Here is a 17,374-nt window from a genome sequence, read left to right as displayed (position 1 = left end):
TGATGGTGGCTGGCAGAGCGATTGTAGGTAATGTTTAAGAGATTCACATGGTTTAATCGTTATGATTTTCCTGTGCCTCTAGGGCCCGCACGTTGGGCTCATTGCGTTATCTAACCAATTGCTGGGATTGTGTTTTAATGATAGATGCAGCAGGCTGCCTTTGAGCAGGGAGGTACAAAGGAAGCGGAGCAGCGTTAGAGGCGAGCGTTTCAAACACGCTCTGTAATGGCCTCATTTTTCTCCGATTGAAGTCGATAGTAAATATTCCGCTGACTTCAAAGGGGAGCAGGGTGAGGTTACAGCCAAACACTCTTGGAAATCCCACCCAGCGCTTGATTTTTCTTGACCTGAAGGCCAGTTCAGTGAGCTCTGCTTCCACAAAGGAGCTTTCAGGAGTCCTGTAAAAGCTGCCGCCGTGATTTTAGCCCTGGGTTCACATGGCAGCAGCATGTGAATTGCGGCAAATCTAGAGGACGGTTCAGCCCTCCCAGGTTCTGGTTTCTCTTCTGCAGATGTCCGGCTGGCATCGCTCTTGCTCTCTCCTCATTGACTGTGGGGAAGTTTAGGGCAATGGGATTCCTCATTAGGTATTTCAGTTGGATGGGGTGAACTCCTGTGGTGAGACGGGAGGATTTGGGGTACCCCCACTAAACCTTTGGCTTTGCTGTGTGTCAGCCATGACAACAAGGTGGCCTATGCGCCTGGAAAAATCTTTACATCATCTTTGCAACCCGTGGCATGAGCTGTGACTTTGCCTGTTCCCAGCACAGAGAAAATGGTCTTGAATTTGTTTTTCTTTTGTGTTTCTTCTTTTGTAATTTTACATGTTTTTATTTTGTGTTTCTGTAACAACATAGTTACAAAGCTCCATGCAGGGTGGAAAATCAGACTTTTCCATACATTTCCAAACATTTCCATAAACTAGTTTCCTTTTAAAATCAATTAGATTTGTCAATATGGATTGTTATCTACACGGCACCCGCTCCTGTCACTTATTCTGTGAGCCAAGACCACTTACTCCCTCTACGCCACAGCTTCCACCTCTCTGAAGGGGACCATAAAGCTCACAAGTCGGTCAGGTGACAGCAGTTTGTCTTTTAAATCCCTACTTCTTGCCATTGCTGCAGAAGTGATGTGTGTGCGGTGTGATTCGCTGCAACCCCCAAACTCTCTGAAAAAAACTGACGAACACAAAAATTGTATCTACCACCATTTGTTTGCATGTCTTAAGCTGCAGCTTAAGCACAACCCTTTCTAGCTCACACATACACACATACTTTTTTTTTTAATCTTTGCCATGGCTAGAAACCTAATACTGTTACTGTTTCAGAACATATACTTGGTTTGTACTTTCTCAGCTCCTTCTCAATTTCTTTGAGGAATCTGGCGTACCAATGGCCATAGAAAACCAGGTTAGTGCACAGTAGAGGCTTTCATGGCCACTAATCTTGATGACAAAATTATGTGAACAAACACTTCTTGTGTCACCAATATATATTATGTAAAACCTTGTGACTTTGATTATGTGTCTATAATACAGATTAGTCTGTTTGGGTGTTTGGTGCTGACCTCCAATAAGCTCCTAAAGTATTAGCAAGAATTTGCAAGTGACAGGCAGGCAGAGGTGCTGTTCTGCCTAATCCCATTCTCAAAACTCTGACTATATATGTCCGAACGGTTTCTGTTGCTTTCCTTAAGGCACCAGGTTATTTCTTTCTCTGCCCCCTCCCAGCCGCCTTTGTCCTTCTCTCCACTGCTTTGATGTATCACAAATGTTGGAAGATTTAGCTAACCTTATGGATTAGAGCCAAGAAGACAGCGAGAACAAATTTAGAATAGGAGGCAGAGAATGTACTAGCTGGGAGGTGATGCTGTCAATCTCCATGGAGACCTCTTTAGTTACAGCTTTGCTAATTACTCTGTTGAATTGTATAACGTCTGGTTGAAAGCCCATCCAAGTCAATGGAGAGATTCTAATTGACTGGCCATGTCTCAGGACCATGAAGAGTGCACAGGGCATAGCCCCTAAGTGTAACCGGTTGTGATTTGCATTTGTGGCTTTCTCCTCGATGGCCAAAATACAACCTAAGGAGAATCCAGGCACCTCGATCTGGTCTCTGGCATGAGACCAGCTTCTTCTAAAGAAAAAAGGCCCACAGAAACAAATGTAGACTAATGTTTTGTCTTAGCAAAACATTTTTTTTCTGAGGCATGCAGGTGAACCATCTGCATCATCTCGTTAACAGCATGGGCACTTTCCACAGGAGTCAGCTCCTGCGGGAGATGAACTGGGACAAGATCCACAGAAGCCTTTTGGCTCCAAACGCCTAGATAGGACTTGGCCCTATGCAGGAGTCAGGCAACTACATACGTTTGCGCCATGTCCCCCAGATGCACCCGTTTCATGGCTTGGGAGAGCAAAGTGAGGGACGACAGATATGGGCAGAGAGGAATGCAGCCAGACGTCTGGAGAAAAAGCAAAGCAAGCCCCTCGTCTGCTCAGTTTTCTGGGTTAGGACACCTCTTAGCTCAGAGGGGACTGGGCTCATGCCTGGGGACCCTACCCACAACTGCAGCACAAGCAACAGCAGCCCTCAAGGGGAGAAGTTTGGACCCACGGCACTGCAGCTCAGGCTTGTCATTACTTGAAGCCAAACTGGCTTTAGACACTAATCCACTGAACAATTTCCAGTTGTTATCAAAATCTATTGGTCTTCTTAACCACGAGTCCCTGAGCTGATGTACCACCCCCCTCAGGTTCCAGTTCTCTGACTTGTTTGTTCAGAAATGATTTATTATTTGTCCTACAAATAGGTACAATGTTAAATTAACAAATGAAAAAAATCAGCTGCACACCATGCCTGATTTCTAAAGGGATATGGCTGCCTGAGCAGATCCTTCCCCCGCAGATAACCATTCCCCCACAGATAACCATTCCCCCAAATATCAATACTATTTTCCAACCCCCCATCAAATTTGACTCCGTGCTGCAGGCCTGTGCATCTGTGTGCCTGTGTGTGTGCTCACAGCACCTGAAAAATCTCTTTCTTAGGCATTCAGCTTCCCCTCGAGCCCCTGCGGGATGCTCAGCAGGGCTGAAAATCCATGGGACAGCTGCTTGCGCTGCGACTCAGGGATGCTCCGGGTGGCTCAGACCTGTCCTAAATCCCAGCCCTCTGTACCACTATCAGCTTTGCAATTCCTGCCTGGAGATTTGGTGAAGAGAGCCATAATTTAAGGTCAAAGGAAAGATGATCGGTGAGTTATGAAGAAGCTAAAGGGAGGGCCCCAGCCACCCTCCCTCAGGTGCTCATCTTGCCTGGCACTAGGCAGCTGGAAATTATTGGGTTCAAAGCTTGTTAACTTTGGCTCCTTTGACAGTAGGTAGAACACAATAAGCATCTCCAGAGGATGATTTATCTGCGCTATTCTTAGGCACCTGCCCTGGGATGAGATGAATCAGCCTCTGTGCTGCATGTTTCTTCCCATGGGCACAAAGTGAGTATTGGGTGACGCAGGCTCAGACTTGATAACATGGAGCTTCAAATTTAACCTACTTCACCTACAAACTCTCACACGGAGGGACTTCGTGGGGCCAGCACAAAAACTGGTATAATATAAACTGCTTCTCCCGTGTGACTTTGACTTCTCCCTCTGAGACCATCTCCTCTGCTTTCAAATACTCATGGAAAGGCCCTAAGTAAGCAGCATAAATTAGTTTAAATCCAAGTGAATATTGGGCTTGACTTTTAATTCATTCCATCTTTATTCTCCACCAGTCCTGCCATTTCCCTTAGCCTTAATGGCATAACGGCTTTAAATCTCTCTCTGTGTGTGTATGCAAGTTAAGTACAATGTTTAAGGTTTCTGACTACCCCTAAATCTTATTTCTAATACCCTTACACGAGTGCAGGGTTGGTTGAAATTGCCAGAAACATTATTTCGGTGGGTTGGGTGGGGACTGGGTGTTTCAGATATGATTCTATAGCTGTATCCCTGTAACTGGGAATTAAGCCTTTAAAAAAAATGTTTAATAATAATTTTAAATGACTGAGAACTTGGTTAAAGGAGACGAGGAATGAAACCTGAAATGCAAAGGGAGTGAAAAACTTCATAAGCCTTAAAAAAAAAACAGGAGCAAAGAGCAAACAGACAGACCATGGTTTCTCCAAAAAAGGAGAAAAGAGGTTCAGTCAGTCGGAAGCTTGCAAAAAGACAGATATTAAAACTAAACCAATAAAATCTGGAAAACTTGCTCTGAGGACAAAGAATGGCCCAACTCTCCCTTGTGGTTACTCCAAGCAGCAGCAGGATGTCCCAGCATGTCCCAGCTGAGCGCTGGCTCTGTGCTGCCAGGCATGCGCCAGCGCTCCCAGCGATGCCCACAGGCTGCCAGGGCTGCACCCAGGGCTGGTGGAGACAGTTCCCCCTCGAGCGGTGAGTGCACAGGGAGCACTGAGCACCTGTAAACCACAAAGAAAACATAATATCACTGATCTGGGCTCCACACACAAACCCTCTCGCTGTGGCTCAGAGCTCAGCGTGTTCCTGCTGAAGGCCAAGGACATCTAGCAGGCACATTTGTGAGGCCAAGTGACCGCTCGCTTTTGTGCAGCCGAGCCATGAGCCCGCAGCAGCGGGTGCGACTCCCAGCAGCTCCCAAAGGCGATGGCCAGCCCTCTGCCAGCACCCGCCTCCGTGCATCCGGATCCGCGCAGCCCCTGCTGCTCTCGGTAGGGAGACGTACGCACGTGTGCCCTGCACAGGTACAGGTGCCGTGGGGGCTTGCCAAGCGCGGGCACAAACCCAGCTGCCATATGGGAAAGGGGAGGGAAGGAGCAGGGAAAGAACATGTTCTTGGCCTTGCTCAGTTTTGGTGTGTGTGACACTAGTGCCGATGAACGGGGAGGGGGCTGAGGCTCCACGCGTGGGGCACGAGCAGCAGGGCTCATGGCGGCAGCGCAGAGTTGTGAGTCAAGTGAACTCGCTGCTAATCCTCTTCTACACAGTCCTTCTTGCAGGAGGAAATCTTATGACTCCGGGGAGAAGTACGTTGTGTAACTAAGCAATGGTGAACCCGAGTTGCATTTAACAGGGCTTGGCACAAGCACGACAGAGTAGGATACTCATCCCGAGAGAGCGTGAGAGAGACCATCTCAGAGCATTGCCTGCCGGCTTCGAGTCCTTAAACGCCCTGGCGTGGCCTTGGGAGAGGAGCTCAAGTAGAGGGGGGGAAAAAAGAAAAGGAAAAAAGCCCCATAACCCTAAAGAAATCAGCTCACAGCACTTGTTGTTGAAACGTTGCATAATGTCCCTTTGCACTGCTCGGGGCTTTGAAATCCGCAGGATCAAAGCCGTATAGAGACACCATGGATGTGCCGAGAGAAATTTAAAGGCATTTTACCATTATAGCAAGAAGTGCAAGGCCACACTTGGGGCTCCTCCACACTTTGGGCTCCTCTTGCTGTTCCACCATGACATCTAGTGGCACTGTGCAGTTTTACTGATGAACTAGGGTCTGTGTTTCTTTTTTTTAGGCCTAATCCTGTACTCGTCTCCTGAATAGGTTTTCCCCACCGGTCTGAGAGGTGTCGCGTACAACTTTGGAAAAGGCTATTTTGCCACTTTATCCTATTGGATTTTTTCAGATTTAATAATCTGGGATTGCTTAAACCTTTCACAGTGTGCAAGAGAGCGTTCTGCTTCCTAGGGCGTACAGCCTGGTCTCCACATTTGTGTGCCTCGTCTGTGTGTTTTACAACTTTATGCCACGGATGCTGAAAATAGACAAATGGGGTCATGGCTTAAAGAGTGTGTTCATTTCAGACAGCTTTTACTGCAAATGGAAATGAGTTAAAATAAGAAGATCCAGGTCACAGCAGCGTCCAGCTGAAGGCTGGTCTTCCAGGTCTCTGAGGTCTGAACTTGCAGTTGACACTGGGTAGATCTCGTTTGCGAACCGTTCTCTAAATCAAATTGTTTCTCATGCAGTTGGTTGTGTCTTTCGGTACGAGCTGGGCAAAATTTTTGCTCAGCCTGTTGCAGTCTCTTGCATGAGATCAACGAACGGCATGTGATCTGGTGTTAAAAAAATGCCACTGAGTCACTGTGTAACCTTTGTCATGCTAGTTAAAAATGTCACTGCTCTTTGTGCGCGTCCCTCCTGCCTTCACGAGGGCGGTTTGCAGGGATGCTGGGCGGTCGCTTAGAGAAACAGCAAGGTCTCACCTGTGGGCCCCCTCCTCTCCCAACTGACTGATTAAAAGGAAGATGATGGTTCCTCTTTTTCTGTTTGTTTTTTGAAGCTTGATTTATGTTGATAAATACTTGGGAACTGTTTGGATGGTAAATGCTGCAGGCACAGTCTTCATATAATTGCCACAACTACCATAGCAGGAACACGGCAGTCCAAAGCGACTGCAACCCAAGTCCTAAATTAAACAGTAGGTTAAAAATAATTGTTGCTAATAAGAAAAGTAAGCATTAAAAGAGAGGCAGTGAAAAAAAAACAACCCAGCTTAGTGCAAATTTCTCAGTGGTGGCAGACACTGATGCCAAAATAGAAACCCTAGAGTTAAAAAAAGAGCTTCCCAACACGCACTGCAGTGATTTAATTAAGAGCGTGAGCAATGTGCCAGAGAGGCAAGGGCTGGGAATTAGGGGTGCTAGGGGTGCCCGGGGAAACCCCCGGTGGGTTTCGCTCCCAGCCCGTGGCTTTGGAGCCTGGCCTCAGGTCGTGGTGGCCTCAAAGCTTGAAGGCAGGAGTCCGGCTGTGGCGGCTCAGACAGTTAAAAACACCCTGAAGCGAGGAATGCCAGGGATGGGCAAGCGCAGCTGGATGTGCCTTTGCCGGGCAGGCAGCTCTTCCCCTCTTCCCCAGGAGCCGGCTCCCCTCACGCCTCCGCGCAGGGCTGGGACTGTTTGCCGGGCAGGGCGGCTGGCGAGGGTGGAAAGAGACTTTCGGGGAAAATGCTTCAGTTTTGGTGTTTTCACCCTGTCTGGGCCCCTGCGGCACCCAGCGCCTGGGGGCCGGCTCCGCTCGGGCGGGTTTGCCCTCGGGCATCCCCCTCGGGAAGGGCCGCGGTAGCCCCTGCGCCGCCCGCACCCCGCCCCGGCCCCGGGCACAAGATGGCGGCGGCCGTGAGAGCGCCCGCGGGAGCGAAGGGCAGGGGCGGCGGGCGGCGGGGCGGAGAGGGCCCGGCGTTGCGGCGCTGAGGAGGCCGCCCGGCCCGCCGTCCCCTCGCCGCCTCCGGACGGGCTCCGGCCGCGGCGGGGTGGGGCTGCAGCGGCGGCCGGCGCCGGGGAAAGCCTGCCTGGCGCCCGCCGGCCCCGCGCCCCGGCAGCGGCGATGAGCGGCGCCGCGGAGGCGCGGGAGCTGGAGGAGCGGCTGCGGGAGGCGGCGGCGCTGGGGGACGTGGAGGAGGTGCGGCGGCTGCTCGGCGCGGGGGCGGACATCAACTCCCGCAACGAGATCAACGGCTGGTGAGGGGCGGCCGGCGGGGCGGCGGCGGGGTCCCGGTGCGCTGCCCGGGGGGTACGTGCGTCCTGCGGGGTGGGCCGGGCTGTCAGTGCCCGGAGGCAGGGCCTGGGCTCGGGGCTGCTGCGGGGCCCGGCTCCCGGCCGCGGGGGCGGGCGCTGCCCTTGCCTTGCACGGGGTGCTTGGTCAGACGGGTGTGGGGCTCGGGGCACCCCTCGGCAGACGCAGGGGAGAGCTGCTTTGAGGACACAGCTCTTCTTAGTTTTCCTCTTTACAAAAAAGGAAACTCTAAGCTCGGGAGGCTTTGAGACTTACTGCTAAAGAGGATCATAAAGGAGGCCACCCGCCTTCCACCTGTCACTGCGTGTTTGCTCAAGGACCTGTTCTAAAGTTGCTCCTGTCCACCAACGCGGCTCTTTGCGACAGCAGTGGAGGGTCACTCCTTATGCTGTAGCAAGGTAAAAGAGGGTCTTCCCCTGCAGAACTTACAATAGAAGCATAACTTTAAAAAAGTGATGCACTGAAGGAAACTTTATTCCCAGTTGTTGTCTCTCTACACACAACTCAGGTGAATTAGGACGGGCACGTGAGGAGGAGCTGGGACCATAGATGAGGCTGACAGTGCAACCCCTCTGCTTCCTTCCCTGCAGGACCTGTTTGCACTGGGCCTGCAAGCGGAACCATGCTCCAGTGGTGTCCTGCCTGCTGGAGGCTGGTGCAGATAAGCAGATCCTCACCTCTAAAGGAGAGCTGGCTGCAGAGTTAACTTCAAAACCAGACATCCGGAAGATTTTGGGAGGTACCGTTCCCTTGTTAAAAGCCATCTAGAATTCTGGGTCTAAAGACTAAAGCATATTTAGTGCTCTTATCTGAGGCGGTAGATTGGCAAAACTTTGCTATGACTATTGTATCTCATTAGATAGCTGTGATTTATAACTGTAATTCATACTCGGGCAAATAGACTTGGGGATTTCAGGTAGGAAAGCCTTTTATTCTGAGCTGTGCCATCGAGAGATTGAGGAGCTGTATGCTTTGGGAAATGTGCTGCAGCAGTCCTATTTGCTCTCATTAAGCAGAAGCTAGCATGCAGGCTGCAAATGGAGGATTTCACAATGGTACAATTTGACTGTTGTCTGACCATAACAAACCTTACAAATCCACTGAAAACCACTGCAGCATTTCAGAAGTTATGGCTTCTGAGCATTTTGTTGTGACTTGCAGTATGATTAATTTTTGCCCCATAATTCTGTCATCTTACACTTTTCGTATGCACAGCAAAGCTAGTTAGATGTATGTGACACTCCTGAATGCTGCCAGTGCCTATTTCCATCAGCATCCATGGACTGTGCTCCAGATTAAAGTTTTACAGTTCTTCACCTTTGGAAATGTTGATGTTCTGCCTTCTGCTAATTGCACTTAAATTGCTCTCCACAATGGTACACTCTTACATCAACAGTGCGCACTTACCTTAAATGAAGTTGCAGCTAAATCATGACTAAGGTTACAACAGTCACAACTGAAGGAACGGCATGTTCTTTGCATGAGCGTTTTTGTTTTCTTTTGGGCAAGGTGCTCATCTCTTGGCTTTAGTTCATGGCAAATGACTCGCGTTCTGTTTTTAACAGCTAAACTGCCAAGTGTGCGTGAATGAACTCTGTTCATGGTTGCCTTATTTTTCTGTCTGTTAAGCTTTCACGTGTTTCCTGGGGAATAAACACCGAGCACTTACATTCTCCTATGTGGTTTTTATTCCGGGAGCGTAGTGCTACTGAGCAGATCTTTCTGAACTGCTCTGGCATTAGTATTAATGTCCTGTAATCCTCAGCCAGGCAAGAATGTCATTTACCGCAGCACTTTTAAGCAAGAGAAGAGTTGGCTTGGGTATTAATCAAATAGTCACTTACCTGAAGAAATACTCGGTTTAATTTGTTGGCATGTGTCATAATAAACTATTTACAGCAGCGTTATTGAGAGCATTGTGAAATGAGATTTAGCAAAGAACTACTGGTCAGTCAGTTCCTTTGAAACCGCTGGAATAACCCGGCTAGAAATGACATATCTTTCAAGGGTTATTTTTTTCCCACTTTGCTTTTAAAAAACACACTACACTCTAGAGATTTGTAGATTTTTCTTTCATTTTATAGCTACTTGCCTTCCAGGTGTTACACGCTTATGATACTTTAGTGTCATCCTCTGATTACCTCAAAAGGTGATGTAGTTTTAAGACACAATAGGAAACCCAACTATATTCAAAATGAGAAAGATCTATCCAATAACATGGTGGTGTTTTTTTCTCTCTCCATCCCCTACCCTCTGTTCTTGAACTTCATTGATAGAGGAAGAAACTGAATGTCAAGGAGTGAAGGATTTAAAGTTGCCGATTGTTGCAAACTACTTGGCCAACCCGCCATTCCCCTACGTTTACACTGAAGAAAGGACTCCAGCCAGCTTGGCAGAATCCCAGAATGAAAGTGCTTCTCTCTCTCCTGCTTCCCAGTGCGAAACTAGTCCTTGTTCATCAGCAACTCAGGTTGAAAGCATCTGCACACCTCCATCATGCCACAGTGAAGATGATCTTCCCGCACTAGCCGCTGCAGAACAGCTGCCCGCCCCGTCAGCGCCCATCGCCGCGCCAAACCGCACGGAGCCCGGGGCGCGGAACGGCCCCGCGTGCCAGCCCCCCTCGCCTCGCAGCACAGGGCTGGTCTCCCCGCTAGCAGCCAGGCAGGCTGTGCCTCTGCAAACCGACAGCTCACCCACTGGTGCCGCGCCAGCATTTCAGCCCTTTTTCTTTACTGGAACTTTCCCATATAGCATGCAAGGTAATGAAGTGTAATTTCCCATCCTTCTATTATATTCTGTTCCATGTTTTTGTTGCTGGGTGAAAGATGAAGTTAAAGAATCATTCTACTTTCAGGCTCAGGTGGAATAGAGGCACAGGTGTTGAATTCTTTGGCCAAAAGCACCCGTGTTTTTTACCTGCTCTGCTAAGTAAAATAACTGTTATACTGTATTTCAAACATGTAATACTTTGCAAACCGATGGAAAGATAGTCCAAGCAACACAAACCCATCAAAGTTTACAATATATCGTACAGTATTGAATGTATCTCTGGTAGTTTGGTAACAACTTGACTTTGTGACTGGAGGCAACAGATTTTTAACACTGTAAGCATGGTTCCCCTGTGTATTTCTTCCTGTTCAAATGGAAGCTTCCATTAACTGCACAGTATTTCTCAGTGAGATAGTAGGTGTTGTATTATAAAATCTGAATTCAAAAGATAATGGTAAATACTTTAGTGTTAGGTTTGGGTTGTTTAGGGGTTTTTTTGAGGGCAAAAAACCTTTTAATCTTTTTTTTTTTTCCAATATCAGAACTTGTGCTTAAGGTGAGAGTCCAGAACCTCAGAGACAATGACTTCATTGAAATCGAACTGGACAGACAAGAACTGACCTATCAAGATCTGCTCAGAGTGAGTTGCTGTGAATTGGGAGTTAATCCAGAGCAAGTAGAGAAGATCAGAAAATTACCTAATACACTAGTAAGAAAGGTAAGACTTGAAATCAGAGATTAATTTGACTTTGCTTTTTGCAGACATCAGAGAAAGTATTTCTGTAAAAAGACTGGCAAAACATGGATGGCCTTGTGTTAAAAAACAAGAACTGTCTTAAGCTCACAAATTCAAAAGGCTATTGGACTTTTTTCTTAAAACTTCATCACCACTTACTTAAAAATATTCTTGTCAAAACAGGCAGAGTATTTCAGCTCCCCAAGCTCATTAAACTACTACAGCTTGACTTGTTTTTTAAGTGTATCAGAAACAGTGCATTAGTGTGCTTTTAACATAATTGCCATGTACTCCTCACTGTTTGCTTGCCTAAAAAGAACAAATAGTAAGGGGAAAAAACCCCACAAATTGCCATGTGAATAATTTAGAGATATGCCATTAACAAATGAACATGCTCTTCTGTTCTAAAAATGCCTCTTCTGGAGGTCTGTAAATGAAATGCATTTGGTCACAACTCTTAAGTAACATGCACAGACACAGTCAAATCATAATGAGGTTCAAAGAGAAAAAAACTGTATGGTTCAAGGAGAGAAAAAACCCAAACATGCTTTGAAAGAAAGAGTGTATACTGGTAGGATTTTTTTTTCTTTCATTATTTATTCCTATTATTGTTGGGTGTGGCCTCCCTGGAATTTTAGTTTTTTACTTCCTTTAGCTATTATTATAAATATTTACAAAGTCAGACCAGAGATGTTTAGAAGTAATGCGTAGTTCTGTCTGTTCTTTAAAAGGACAAGGACGTTGCGAGACTTCAGGACTTCCAAGAGCTGGAGTTAGTGCTTGTGAAAAGTGACAGCTCTCCTTTCAGAAATGCTGCATCAACCTTGACCGAGAGATCATGCTACAATAGCAGAGCATCCAAGCTGACCTACTGACTCTTCTAGATGCATCTAGAGTATGAATACCTGGTAATTACATCCTGCTGCCTTTTGAAGGCAATGAATTAAGTGTGTGTAAAACCTTAAGTTATTGTTAGGGTTACTATTTTACTAATAGTTTATCTTTTATATTTAATAGCCCCTTTGCTTTTATTTTTTTACTTGATACTGTATTCAGATAAGGGATACCTCATTTGTCTACTAAAATCACATGCTTCCAATGTATTTTGATGAAGTTTATTGGCTCTGTTTGGCAACAGAGGGCAGGAAAGACTTAATTATTGATATGGAAAGTATGTTAAGTACTCCCACTCTTTGACCAAATATGAGTCATGGAAAAAAATTCAGGAAAGTGTGTGTATGTATATATATTTTTTTAAACTTCCTGATTAAGTTAAACGTCAGAGGGTATTTGGCATACAATGAACAGTTGCTTTCTAAAAATGCAGAACTTGCAAGTCCTTCATCTCTTGCCCCTTCACAAAGACTCACCAAGAGGCATTGTCTTGCCTGCTGGGGATACAAATATTTAATGCTCTGAATTGACACGAGAAAAATTTTCACTGGGATGAAAATAAGTGGAGTAAGTGTCCACATTTAAATGTTTGTTTCTTTCCCATATGAGAATACTATAACAAGTGACGGCATCCCTCTACATCCACCAAAAAACATATGGAAGCTTGTCTTAATTAAGGAGCATTTAAGTCACAAAGCGAGGTTAAAGTGCCCATTCAAAAGAAAGCCCTTATGTTTCTGGAGAGCAGGAGGGGATCACAAATCTGCGTCCATAGTTTTATTTATTTCTTTTCCCAGCAAGGTGAGGAGACTATGCATTACTCACAAAAAAGTCAGTACTGTTAGGTCAGGTAACTTCTTTACGGCCCACCATCACAGACCAGTTACGGGGTGTGTGGTTAGTTTCTGCTGTGTGAGGAGCAGGAGAAGCACAACAGTATACTGCTGACATATCAGAACTGTAAGGAGCATACCACGCTCTGGATTAGCCATACCAAACTGGAAACATACACCATTAGCAAATAACTGACCCGTACCTTTACATGTTGCACAATCTACTATAGCTTTTACATAGTGTCAAAAGTTTTAGCCAGGTGAGTACCAAAAGGGCTGAATGCCCCCAGGTGCTTTCAACTTATTTTTGAAAAAAAACAGACTCTGGGTAAGCTACAGACTGCTTAACTTGCATTTCAGCAAGTCAGTAATGAAAACATCCATCTGGGCATCATTAAAACACACCTTGAAGTCACTCCCTTTCAGTCTAAGCAAAGTATTTTAAATTGTAGCATTGTTGGAGTATTAACAGCCTGAAGCTTTTCCTGGTGACACAGCAGTCTGCAAAGTTAGACTGTAGGAGGCTTTTTGTTTTCTTTTGTACCAAAAACTATGATGATGACCTTTGCACCAAAAATCTTAATTGGGTACTGGGATGGGTGAAGGAGTTGTTTTTTTTTTTGTCTGGATGTGAGCTGCTTGCTTCCCCCCTCTCCCAATAGTATTGATTTTCTTTCCATCTCTGCTTTATTAAGCCGCACTAGAGCGGAGTTTATGCACAGCTGATGCAGTGTTTGTTGTTAATCTGGACTGTAATGTTGACATTCAGACCATAAATAGTACAATCAACATGTTTTGGTAGGAGCAGCATGGCTGCCACCCTGTCTTCGCTTCCTGCAGCACAGCTGCTTTGTCCTTGAGATGGCTCCTCCAAGCGAGGTTAGTAAAAGCATGCATGGCAGAATACAGAAACCCCTTCTGCCAGCAGAAGAGACGCTTGACTCTGGGTTCAGGATTTTACCAAGTTACTCTAGGCTTAAAGTTCTTGCTTAGTGCATTCAGAATAACTATCATCCTTTCCTACTTGCTCTATAGCCATCTTATCACTTAAACTCTGCTAACTCCCATTCTCAATCCTGGCCCTTCTCTCTCCAAGAGCTGGGCTACTTTAAAGCCCGATTCAACTCCTGGTAAGCTCAAGACTGTGACATGGTGTGAACTAAAATTTCTTAACTGTGGCTCTCGCTTTGTTTTCCTTGTAGGACAGGAAAGGAGTTTTTATTTTAACGATTGTATACTTATCTTTTCAGCATAGCTCAGAGGCTAGTAGTTCAGATTATGTGCAATAACTGTTTGAAAAACGGTAGTAGTTAAATGGCTCAAAATTAAGAGGATCTAATTTCTTTCCAGTTCCTTTGTTTAGGAAATCAGTGTAAAGGCTGCCTCCACTAATTACTAAACATTCAGCTATAGGAGCACCTGGTTTAAAAAAAGCTTTATTTTGCTCTAGCTTCCACAAAGAATACCTGTTAATGTGGTAAGACTAAAACTTTAATCATGATCTGACTGTAATAATAACAGTAAGTCTATGCATTCAGAGAAATATTTTTGTATGTTTTATGCAGTTTGATAAACTCTAAGGCACACTAGTTATGTTAACTGGTTTTGTTGGTTTTTTTTTTTTTTTTTTTAACAATAAACCATTGGTATGACAACTGAAACTAAGTTTACAAAACTTACTGTTCTTCCAAGGACAACTTTTGTTTGCACTACAAACTTGTACTGAACTGACACTGCTACTCTTCACTTATATTAAAGTATCAGTTGTTTTAAGTACCTGCATCTCTTCCTTTTTCAGGGGGTGGAGGATGATACACGGTGGACAAGATGCTTTTAAAATTTTAACACAACTTTGAAAAATCACGGGCTGGTACATTTTTAACACCTAATAAAAGACTGTCAGGCTCTCAGTACAGAGAAAGCATGTGCTTACTTAAATAAGCTACTTGCTTTTTGCTTAGCATTCCTAGAAAATCTGAGATGATATTTATCTTGGGCTCGAGCTCTGAAGGTCACACTTCACATAGATCAATCTGTTGTGGAGATACTCATTACAGTCAAATCTGCAGGCAGTTACTAGAAAGGTGCCATGTTTCCTGTGCTCTGAAAGACACAATTTTTCCTTCATCTTCAAAGGACTAGAGAAAGACTCCACTCAGACACATCAGAATCTGAATCCCAGTCCAATTTACTACAAGGTACCTCATTTTAGCATTCATACCACTGCAAACTGAAGAAGAGAAAATGCTAGTCCTGTCTCAAATATGTGCAATGGAAGGTGCAAGACAAACTTTTTAGCCACTGAAAGTAACGCATCCAGGTGGTAGCTCAATCTGTCTCTTACACAAGTTTCAAAAGGAACAGGTGTTCATGCAATGTCCAGAATTAGAACTTGGTTATAATTTTACTTCCTCCGACTTGCATTAATTTTTCTTGTTAAGTTTTTCCAAAAAAACCCATAACTCAGTCTCAATCCTCTGTGCCCCTGTGTTGGTGTTTGCTTTAGAAAGATAAAAGGCAAAAAGGGAACGTGGCTGTCTGCACATGGTATCCCTGCTCATGAAAAAAAAAATCCACTCCCTTTCACAGGAGGGAGAACATGCAGGTCCATTCATGAGTGCACTTCCACAAACAGACGACAGAAGGCACACCAAAATGAGAAGCTGCAAGCTACAATAGTGCTTTGTCCATGTATGACTTCAGTCACATGTATAGTCAAGTCCTGAATACTAATATGAAGAATAATGCTTTTTTTTTTTAAAAAACGTAAATTCAATGCCTTACAGACACAGCACTGAAGCACACTTTACTGTCTCTACTGCTGACTAGTACACAGTGCAGTTCTCTTCCAACAAGAACTACGCTTACTTGCACTACAGCTTCACAAGAAAGCATAAGGGATGTCTCTTTTTCCCTTGTATCTGTGGTAACATGCAGACTGTGCACGCTTACCAACTGCATACAGTTGTTAATTAATATTCCAAACTGATACAATGCAAATGTAAGGCAGTCTGATGGCCAGTCTCAGCAGTGGCATCTTTCTGCTAATGCTGTGAAAGTCTAAGTGCTTTAGAAAGGCTTAAGGCCTATATTTTTCCTGTGAGATTTCTGTAATTTCTTAACCAGCTGCAGCATAAGCTGCACTTTTTAGGGGACACACAATCCAACAGCCATCTAACTGCTGAAAAAGTAAGCTTAAAATGAAATACTAACTGATAGCACAAAAAAACCCAAGCCCACAAACACCACAGAATAACTAAGCATCCACATTAATGGACTAAGCTTGAACACATAAGCAGATTTATTAGGAAAGAAACTTATTTAATGTTAAACGTTCAATGACAGAGACAATCAAATTTGTAACAGAAATTCAAAGATACTTTATTTCCATTTCTCGTATATCAAGAAGCTAGGAATAGCTTAGTTGTAAAAATGGGATTCATTTTAGTTCGATTCACACAAATACTAAACATTTATTCTTGTGTTTTAAAGTCCAAGAATGAAAACTTGCAATTAAACACTGAGCAAGCCATGTGTTCAGGTTATGTTGGTTTCTTATCTTAAAAAGTCTTAAAAGAAAAAAAGGATACAGGACTTATATTCTCAGTAGCACATGTGCTATTATCAACACATCTTTCTGAACTCTGGGAGGAAACACCAGTCCTGAATTAAATTTTATAAAAAAAAAAAATTCTAACTCAACTTTATATTTTTCTACGCCACTACAGCTTTCTTTCACCTCATTTTAAAGCAGATCTTCAGTTTAAGCTGTCTTCCGCTGTCTTCGCAGACTCTTCATGTAGTAGTCCTATAATGCAAAATTTTGGGAAAACAGACAATTAGACAGCATTAAGAGCACTTAGTTTACCATTCCTATATATTGGCCCAGTTGTTAGCTGTCATCTTAACTCTACAAAAATGTCAACATTGAACATGACTGGCTTTAGAAGCAATAATGTAGCATTAATGGTTTAATAATCAACATTAAGTGTTTAAGAGTTCCTAGCATAAATAATGAAACTACAGTAACAATGTATGTTGCAAGAAGCTCATTTATCAGCTGTACTCTCCATTGTTAGTTCCTTATTTCAGGAATACAACTAAAGACCTTCTGTAAGAGTAAGAAAGCTATGTCAAGAGCAGGGAAAAAACTTCCAGTTTTTCTTTTAATACAGTATTTGTATTTCCTATTGTTTAGCTGTTTCATTTCCAACAAACACTTTTTCAGCACACATTCTTGCCATGAACATTGCAATCATTTGGTGGCATCTGTCTTTGTATTTACATTTGCCTTAGAAGTCTGTTATCAGCCATTCCACTTCTCTGTACTATGGCTGACTGCAAATTCTCCTACACAGTAGGAAATATTAAACACATACCTCTTAAGGACTTGAATTGCATTGAAAGTAACAAGGCGATTATTATGTAGTGTTTATTGCATTTTAAACTCTTTAAAGATATCTAATTCTGGGCAGCACTGCATCCCTACATACAGTTGAAAGAAAATTCCATTCTGTTAACATCAGATGTACAGTATTCACACAATACACAAAAAGTCCTTTTCACTATCTTGAAAATCAAAAACACAACAGTAAGCTTAAA

At 44.4% G+C, this 17,374-nt stretch overlaps 2 protein-coding genes across 6 annotated transcripts in view; one reads left to right on the top strand and one right to left on the bottom strand.

Moving 5' to 3' along the window:
* Window positions 1–7,315: 7,315 nt before the first annotated feature.
* On the top strand, window positions 7,316–16,304 carry LOC137670609 (ankyrin repeat domain-containing protein 40-like). 3 transcript variants are annotated; one of them, XM_068413533.1, is made up of 6 exons: window positions 7,316–7,482; window positions 8,128–8,276; window positions 9,814–10,299; window positions 10,852–11,027; window positions 11,777–11,953; window positions 14,571–16,304. In XM_068413533.1, exons 1-5 carry the CDS (start codon window positions 7,349–7,351, stop codon window positions 11,918–11,920), a joined length of 1,089 nt encoding a protein of 362 aa, XP_068269634.1. In that variant the 5' UTR covers window positions 7,316–7,348; the 3' UTR covers window positions 11,921–11,953; window positions 14,571–16,304. The 3 variants fall into 3 exon arrangements, with proteins under 3 accessions (XP_068269634.1, XP_068269635.1, XP_068269633.1); XM_068413534.1 differs by lacking the exon at window positions 14,571–16,304 and adding an exon at window positions 13,575–14,548; XM_068413532.1 differs by lacking the exon at window positions 14,571–16,304 and having other exon boundaries at window positions 11,777–14,548.
* LUC7L3 (LUC7 like 3 pre-mRNA splicing factor) overlaps window positions 16,129–17,374 on the bottom strand; it is a 20,251-nt gene continuing 19,005 nt past the window's right edge. For all 3 annotated transcript variants that reach the window (XM_068413529.1, XM_068413530.1, XM_068413531.1), the window contains one exon: window positions 16,129–16,580. Coding sequence is in view for 1 of the 3 variants with exons in the window: in XM_068413530.1 (XP_068269631.1) it covers window positions 16,568–16,580 (13 nt within the window). In the remaining 2 variants the exon portion in view is untranslated. The remainder of the gene's footprint in view (window positions 16,581–17,374) is intronic.

Source organism: Nyctibius grandis, chromosome 15, assembly GCF_013368605.1.
Source record: "Nyctibius grandis isolate bNycGra1 chromosome 15, bNycGra1.pri, whole genome shotgun sequence".
In the NCBI taxonomy this organism is placed as follows: domain Eukaryota; kingdom Metazoa; phylum Chordata; class Aves; order Nyctibiiformes; family Nyctibiidae; genus Nyctibius; species Nyctibius grandis.
Note: the sequence above shows the minus strand (reverse complement) of the source record. Positions and strands in the feature narration are given on the sequence as shown.